Here is an 8,418-nt window from a genome sequence, read left to right as displayed (position 1 = left end):
AACCTTGTTTATAGATGTTGGAGTTCAGTCTGTTTTTCAGTGTAGTCCTGTTTCTCTGACTGTGACTGGCTGGATGTGCTCTCTTCATCCTCTGAAATAGGAGTTGGCCCAGAGCTCGTCTGCCTGATTGTGTGTTTCCTTTTACAGCTGCTTCACAGTCTGCTTCTGTCTCCTTGATCCCCAATCGGCCTCAGCAGATGGCCGTTCACACTGAGCCTGGTTCTGCTGGAGGTTTCTTCCTGTTAAAAGGGAGTTTTTCCTCTCCACTGTTGCCACAAGCATGCTTAGTGTGAGGGATTGCATTTGAGTCAATGAGTCGATGCAATCAACTGGTTTTCCTTAGATACAAAACTTTGAATCAGTTTGACTGTATGATCTGGCTGAACTGTAAAGTGCCTTGAGGTGACGTGTTGTGAATTGGTGCTATATAAATTGAATTGAAATTTAATGTGATACAATAAAGGACCTGATAGCTGTCTAACAGTTGAGATCTGAGGTTCCCAAACTTTGTCGCATAATATAATTATAATTATATAATTGAACTTTATTGATCTTACGCTGGAGAAATTTACCTCTGCATTTAACCCATCCCCTGGGGGAGCAGTGGGCTGCCATCGTGAGGCGCCTCTATTCTACAAGTGAACATTTATGTTGCCATAAATGGAAATGACAATCAAATCTTTGCAATAATTATGGAAAAAATACATCATTATTCATCCATTTTCTATCTTAGATATTAGCAAATCCTCACCTGACAGCTGTTAATCACTTGTAAATGATCTATATGTGGAGGAAACTTGAGACATTGGATTGTAGGTGAAAAAGTTTTGAATGTTTGAAATTAAGTAAAACAGCTGGAATGCTTTAGAAAACAGCCTCAGCGGACTTTAAAAATAGGGGAAACAACTGAATATAGTTTTAAAAACAAAGATTTAAATCGTCTTACCTTCTACATAAAGTGCCATGGTTAGATTGCCAAGGACAAAAATATATGTATATTTCCAGATAAGCAGTTTCAGTGAGAAAAGTTTTCTTTAAGAGTTATTTTCCCGTGAGAATGAATGTGAAGACCGTGGAGTCATTGAACACATCATCCCGTAAATGAACCAAAGTTTCCGTGCAGTATTCCTTACGCCAGCATAGGGGAATCATTTGCATCTCAGGAATGGATTTCAAAGTGAATCACATTTTGTCTTTATAGATCTGGGCGGCAGTGAAACGTCACTTTCAGACAAACAAAACTATGCTGCCTCCTTTTACATTCCCAGTTACTGGTGAAAGCGCGTCATAAATCCCAGGCTGTGAACCCAAACGCACCTCTGCTCCTGTTTTATTACTTTTTTCAACCCAGAGTCCACATCTACTGTCAATTATTAACCGCTGATATAGAGTGTAATAAAAGAAAAAAAATTCAACGTAGAATGTAAAGGGATGGATAAATGGGATGTGCTTCGGGAATGAAGCCAACTCATTCTAGCGCCTCCCTGAACGCCACACGGAAGAAAACGTTCGCATTACTGGAACAGATTTTCTATCCATATCGGTGCCAATCGGCAATAAAACCCCCGTACCTGAACGGCACCCTGCGACAAAGATCAGATAAAGTAACATTTAGAAGAAATAACAAACAGTTTCCTTACTGTGTGCCTTCAGGATGCTGGCGAGAGAAAGTCAATGGTGGCCTGGACCGCAGAAAAACGGATACAAGACTAAACCTGCTTTAAAACGCTGCGCCACCGTTTCCCTTACAGTTACACATTTAGAAAAAAAAGATTAATATACTGTAAATAGCGAGGAATTTTATAAGGGAAACAGTTTTAAGATATTTTACAATCCACTGCCATTCAAGGAAGGGCAAATGGGGGCCAATGGGAGGACAGCTTTTCTGTGATGACATTTTTGGAACCAATAGTTTTTTGCGACGTATTTCACTGGTTTCTTTTGGTTTCTTGCTAGCGATGAAACACGAGAGGTATGGCAAAACGTTTTCACATTTATTAAAAACCTTTGTTGCTCCATTTGTAGAGCACTTAAATATAATTATTACTAGTCAAAACTACATTCCTACTTGTCAGAAATACAATTAAAGTTGTTCATAATTACATTTTTGCCAGGAGAAAACGAAAGAGGATTTGGGGCCCTTGAAAAAAAAAGATAACCGTTCTCTTTCTCTTTTATTTTTTATTTCAGTTTAATATTGGAAAAAAGTCAGAATTCTGACTTTAATCGCAGAATTTGGGATCTTAATGTCGATGGGCACCATGAAGGAAGAGATGTAGGAGCACTTAGCTTCACGGACAAAGAGGTGAGTTGTTTGAGAGGGCCAGTGACACATAGGGCTCCCTGGTGATGCTATTTCATTAATGGAAGAGCAGAAGGTGATTAAAACAAGAGAGGTAGTTCAGTCTTTAAAACATTGTGAGAAAAAAAGTCAGAATTCTGATATTAAAGTCAGAATTCTGACTTTTTCTCTTTCATTTTATTCTGAAATAAAATTTAAAAATCAGTTTTCCAGTGGCCCTAATAAGCTTTCGTAGGGGATCTAAATTTCAGAATGTAAAAAAATATATAGTTATACTAGTAAGAATGAATTTTCAGATAACTAGCATTTTTAAACGTTTTAAATGGCAATTTTGAAATGCATTCCAGATGTCTCAAAAATATGTCTTTTAAGTCAAAATGAACATTTCAGATATCAGATATTACAATATTATTATCACGTTTATAATATAATTAGCAAAAATGTATTTTGTACACGTATTCAAGTCAAGTTAAGAATTGTCCAAACGCTCTGCCATACTGGTGCATCACGTACACGAATGAATGCCACATTGTCAAGGTTGTGTGGCAAACGAAACGCCAGTGACGCCGCCATATTGTGAGGGGCACGTTTCTCTTAAAAGTCAACACAAAAATACAGGTTTATGTCCAACAATATCTGAAAATAGTTTAATGGTGTAATAATACATGTTCATTTAATACCACCACTGGTGTTTTCATAAAAACTGATAAAATATGAAAAATCCAACCCCCAAAAAAGTATTAACTAGAAAGACACCAAAATGAGCATACATTGTACTTTTCCCTGTAATGTGAAATAAAGCATGAAACCACCAAATTATTTCTGTATTGGTACGAATAAACAAACAGCATTTTGTCTGTGTGTGTATCGAACACATAGAGAGTAGTTACAAAGATAACTCATCAAACCCGTTAATTATAATAATTATAAGGGTTTGACTGCTGTAATGCTCTTAAAGGTTGTACAACAAATTATTGAAGAGAGTATAAATCATACAATAGCCTTCAAAATTGCAACTTCTTGTACATTTTTTTTATTTATTTATAAGAGACTGTTTTAGGGCAGTGGTCTTCAACAGGGGGTCCGTGACCCCTAGGGGGTCCGCAGACGTACTGCACGGGGGTCGCGAAAGTTTTGGTTGATTAGACTTTTTGTTATATTCCCCCTGCGATTTTTTGCACTAATTGAAATGTCTTTAAATACACATTGACATGAATTCAACACACTATAATAAGCAGATAAATGGAGGCAGAAGATGTCTTTCAGTCATCAATGCACACATTCAGCGACACACAGGAGCTCTTTCAAGCTGGGCACCGTTTCATTCACAACACCTGTCCCATCAACCAGGAATCAGAAATTCTTTAATAATCCCAGAGAGGAATTACTTTAGTTACATTACTCCATCTGTAATAGAGGAACTATAGGAGCAGTTTGATAGAACAAATTTTTTGGGGGCCCCGCTCCATCTCACCATCAGTTTGGGGGTCCTTGGCCTGGAAAACGTTGAAGACCCCTGTTTTAGGGGGAAAAAAACTCTAAGCTGAATAATAAATAAATCTGATAAAGGTTTGAAAAAACAAGAAATGCAAAACATATTTATCTTAGAGTAATTATTTTCCGCGTTTGCGTTTGTACTTTTAAAGATCGTCTTAATTATTAACCATTGCCCGTCTGAGTAAATTTAATGTTACCAACAGCTGTGACGCAGGCGAGATAAACAGGGAAATACTGCCCCCGTCTGGTAGAACTGTTTCACTTCACCCATCTCATGCTTTTACAGCACAGCGAATAAAAAAACTAAAATTAGATAGTACCCATGTGCAATGTGAAAATAAAATAAGCTTGAATTTTGTATAGTTCGATAGACATGTTAAAGAAAAACTAATAGCACAAAAATTTCCCTTGGGTTTAGTTGTAAATATGAAAAAACTGGGCTTTCCAAAAGTTGGAAGTTTGCCAGATATGCAGATTTATTTTTTTCTTAAAAACTATGAAAAGGATAGGGTGCTTAATTAAATAGCAAATTAATGTGGGCTTTTACTCCTAGGAATTTTGACAGCCTTTACCGGTATAAATCACTTTCTGCAGCCACCAAAAAGTGTTTTCCCTTTATAAATACATCTAATTATTATTTACAGTAATAACTAGAAGTGTCAAATGTACTTACATCTTTTACTCCAGTAAAAGTAAAGTTACCTGTGTGAAACAGGCTCTTGTACAATAAACATACTGATTTAATTTTCTTCACTCTACTAAAATGCAAAAGTGAAATTAGATTTTTTCCTGGAGACAAAATACATTTAAAAAACTATTCCTCTAATGTAGTTCTACACACAAAACATGGTTTATATACCTCTTCTATTCACTGTTTTGGAGAGAATATAAAAGACTGAATCTAGTTTTGTTCCAGTTTCACATTTCATACAGGATAACAGATTGACGTGAACAGAAGCTCTAAAAAACAACTGAATATTTTTGAGCTTTAGTGTTCACAGCGCTGAAGTTTAAATAATATTGAAATATAAATAAAATTGAAAACAAAATCAATGCACATTTCAAATCTAATGATCTAATGGATGGGGAATGTCCTGCATTTGAGTCTGATCCATCATTTACCCTCCAGCCCCCAACATGAACATCTTCATGATTTTGATTTTCTCTATTTTGTTTCAGCTTTTATTGCAGGTTATCAATAAGTATAGAAGTAAAAAGCCAGTTTAGAGAAGGTAGGTAGTAGAAGTAGGGAGTAGTGCCCTAGTGGTTAGGACATAGAGCTTGAAATCTTGAAGTTCTGAGTTTGAGCCCCACTCCCACAGACTGCCACTCTGGGTCCTCAGCAAAGACCCTTAAACCCAAACTGCCCCCCGGGGGCCACACGATGGCAGCCCACTGCTCCTCAAGGGGATGGGTTAAATACAGAGTTCATTTCGTTGCTCTGTACTTGTGACTGTGTAATGACAATAAAAGTTGGTAAAAAAAAAACAAAATAAAGATATTTTGTTCGATTGTAAGAGTAAAAAGTCGAACTCATCACCTAACCAAGAGTCTTTGACACGTCTTTCTCAAGCTAATTACAGATACTGGGGGAAAAAAATAAAAATAAAAAATCTACTTAAGGACAGCAACTATGAAAGCGCAGGTACTAAACATGTCAGTAAACAGTAAAAGTTCACATGATGGTTTGTTTTTCAGCATTTGGTCCAGTTTCTCTCCTAGACAGATATGGGTTACTGTCACTGACTGTATGTGTTCTCTTTCTCAACTCAGCTTTATTCATAAAGCCATTTAAAAAAAAAACACAGCTGCCACAACGTTCTGTAGATTCCAATTAAGCTTAAAATGTATAAAACAATGTAGAAGTTTAAAGGAATAAAACAGAATAAAATAATTTAAAACAAACAAAACCATATAAAAAAATTGAAACAGAGAGAGTATCATGCTGTGTTAAAAGCAAAGAAGTTTTAAGACAAGTTCATAAAAAAAAAAATAAAACATTGAAGAAGATTGCTTGAGGAGGGGGGAGCTCAAAAAGTTCCATCTTTCTTTTTTTTTTTGACACAAAAGTGGGTCTGTTAAACGGGTTCTTTCCTCATCAGAGCCACCTATGGAGCTAGTTTACTGTTACCTTTTCTAACATAAAAGGTTCTCATGGATCAATGCTTCCATGTTCTTTATGCATGTCTGCTTCTCCTTCCTTGAATCCCCAGTCAGCCCTGACTGAAGGTCGCTCACAATGAGAACGAAATGAAAAAATGAAGTTATTGAAAATAATAAAAAAAAAAAATCCAAGAGGCCAATCTTTTTTTATACACATTTTTATTTTACCCTGAGTTATCAGTCAGTGTTTAATGATTTAAGTGCATCAGTAGTCTCCATCCATTCATTCACTCACCTCCAGAGAACAAAATCTAATCAATAAGAGGTTTATTAAAAGTTAGGACTTCATGTACTGCGAGCTAAAGGAAAAGTTGCAACAGCAAAGCTGCTGTATTTTCTGACCAAAACTAGACTCATATTAATAGATAAAGATCTTATCCAGCGGACAAATATAAACCCTGACAATCCATATGGAGCTCTGCGTCACAGGCGGGGCTCTGGGGTTCTGGTTCTGTGTACATGCTGGAGGGCAGGCCCACTTGGGGGTAGTTATGCTCCGATAAAGGCCACAGCTGTGTCTCTCTCTTCTATCAGCTCTGCTGCTGTGGCGTCCATCTTGGAACGGGAAAAGTCATTGATGGCCAGCCCGTCAACTATCTTCCAGGTCTTATCCTAAAAAACAAAACAGAAATAAAAGAACAGCTCTATTATAGTTTTGTATTTAGATGTATGTAGAAGAGGAAAACTCCTCAGCGGGTTTTCTGTAATGTGAAAGCGAAGTCAGATCAGGGCTACCTTGATCTGGACAGGAAATGAGTAGATGAGGTCCTCTGGGACGCCGTAGGAGTTTCCAGTAGAGTAGATCCCCATGGAGGTGAACTCCCCCTAAAGAAAAGAGGAAATGCAGAGGCTCGGAAATGCAGCGTTGCTTTATATTTTCAAAAATATGCCAAACAAAACATTTACGGCTGAAACAATCCGATTGCGATTAATTGAAATCATTGTCATTTAATTAAGTAATCGATAAATCGTTAACTGGCGTAATATGACTCTAAAACTTAACTTTAGCCAACAGAGAAATCCACCTTGAGGACCAATTATCCCAAAATTGTAACAAAAAAATATGTAAACATTTTGCATTTAAGATAAAAAAAAAAACTTTTTCGTCTGTCAATATGCTCTATTCAGAACTCCTCAAGTGGAAAAGTTTTAGTTTCACCTGGTTTAATTTTGTAAAAAGACTACTTTAAGGAACATTTTGCTATCTTATCATTAATCAATTAATAAAAAAAAATACTTCACAGATTAATCAAGTTGCACAATAATTGTTAGTTGCAGCCCTCGCAACATTTAAACGTTATTCTAGCTACAGACATCAAGTTTATCCATCAAAGTTATCCATTCATGTCTTATCAGATTCTCTAGTCTTTTCTGCACATCTTTAATCAGAGATGTAAACACTGGTGAAACGTCTCTTCTTGCCGACTATGAAAATAAAATCAGCTGAGCAGGAAATCTACATCCATTTGTTGCAATCCTAAATAATCTATTTGCTTCATATCTATAAACGCAAAAATAGAAAAGCTTTTCAGAAAGATTTTATGAGAAGGATAGCAGGCCGTGATATTTTGTTTTTAAGCCCTGGAGCATTTGCCCTTCTGTTCCTGGGTTTGAATCCCTCATCCTGGGCATGCAGGTTGTTTTCATCTTTTCTTTCTCCATCAGTCCAACAACGTGAGTGTTGATCATTTGTGAAAGATTCAAATAATTATGTTACTGGTTGTTGCAAATGTACATTTTTTTAGATTATGACTGGGAAATGATTCGGTTTAGGGTTAAGGTCAGAGTTAGAAAAGTTGTAAATGAGAGGAAGATGATGGCAGGTCTTCACTTTCTAAAAGACAGATGTGCCCGTCTGTGTTCTGACATTTTTGAATTAAATTTTTACAACACATACTATGCTTAGATGACCCACTGCTCTTTATAGGGCCCGGTCTGAGGGACTAATATATGATTTTAGTTCAGATTTGGGGCTAGATATCTACTACCCATCCTTCTAACTCCTTGGAGTCCACGTCCACAAAAGGAAGAGCAAAAAAAAAAAATAATAATTAAGCTTGACACATCTGGCCAAATTAGGCCTTTTTTAGCACCAACGCCGTCCCTGAAGCTTGCACACCACTCCCCTAGAAAAACCTGTAAATACGCTCAGAGCGGCGTAGAACAAGGAGTATAAAAGCTCATTTCATTGGAACGTCAAGCATAACCAAGCCTTTCTAGCAGTTCTGAGGAACTTTCAGTTTGTCAATTTTGGCTCCCCCCAGTGGACATTAGCTGTACTGTTTTACCTGAAGGAAGACAGCGTCTCCCATGAGAACCAGCACACAGAAAGGGAATATCCTGATCTTTGTGAGGTCTGATTGAACTACATTCCTGTTTCCAGCGGCTGTGTGTGAGATTAACAGCGAAAACAATGTCATATGACGATGTTGAAGATGAGAAACATTTAACTTTGG

General features: G+C 36.9%; 2 protein-coding genes across 3 annotated transcripts in view; both read right to left on the bottom strand.

The window, feature by feature from the left end:
• The window catches only part of LOC107094036 (UTP--glucose-1-phosphate uridylyltransferase-like), a 25,709-nt gene extending 23,830 nt beyond the window's left edge, over window positions 1-1,879 (bottom strand). The window contains exon 1 of one of the 2 annotated variants that reach the window (XM_015389435.1): window positions 1,641-1,879. Coding sequence is in view for 1 of the 2 variants with exons in the window: in XM_015389434.1 (XP_015244920.1) it covers window positions 947-965 (19 nt within the window). In the remaining variant the exon portion in view is untranslated. Of the gene's footprint in view, window positions 1-946; window positions 1,302-1,640 lie in introns of those variants that run through there. The other variant, XM_015389434.1, reaches the window with a different exon arrangement.
• A 4,231-nt stretch (window positions 1,880-6,110) lies between these two features.
• LOC107094037 (malate dehydrogenase, cytoplasmic-like) overlaps window positions 6,111-8,418 on the bottom strand; it is a 9,327-nt gene continuing 7,019 nt past the window's right edge. Inside the window, exons 7-8 of the mRNA XM_015389436.1 lie at window positions 6,698-6,787; window positions 6,111-6,574 (exon numbers count right to left, since the gene is read on the bottom strand). Coding sequence (XP_015244922.1) covers window positions 6,452-6,574; window positions 6,698-6,787 — 213 coding nt within the window. The 3' untranslated portion in view covers window positions 6,111-6,451. The remainder of the gene's footprint in view (window positions 6,575-6,697; window positions 6,788-8,418) is intronic.

Source organism: Cyprinodon variegatus, unplaced genomic scaffold (assembly GCF_000732505.1).
Source record: "Cyprinodon variegatus isolate N-32 unplaced genomic scaffold, C_variegatus-1.0 Scaffold458, whole genome shotgun sequence".
NCBI lineage: Eukaryota > Metazoa > Chordata > Actinopteri > Cyprinodontiformes > Cyprinodontidae > Cyprinodon > Cyprinodon variegatus.
The sequence above is the reverse complement of the archived record's forward strand: the minus strand, read 5'-3'. Positions and strand labels throughout refer to the sequence as shown.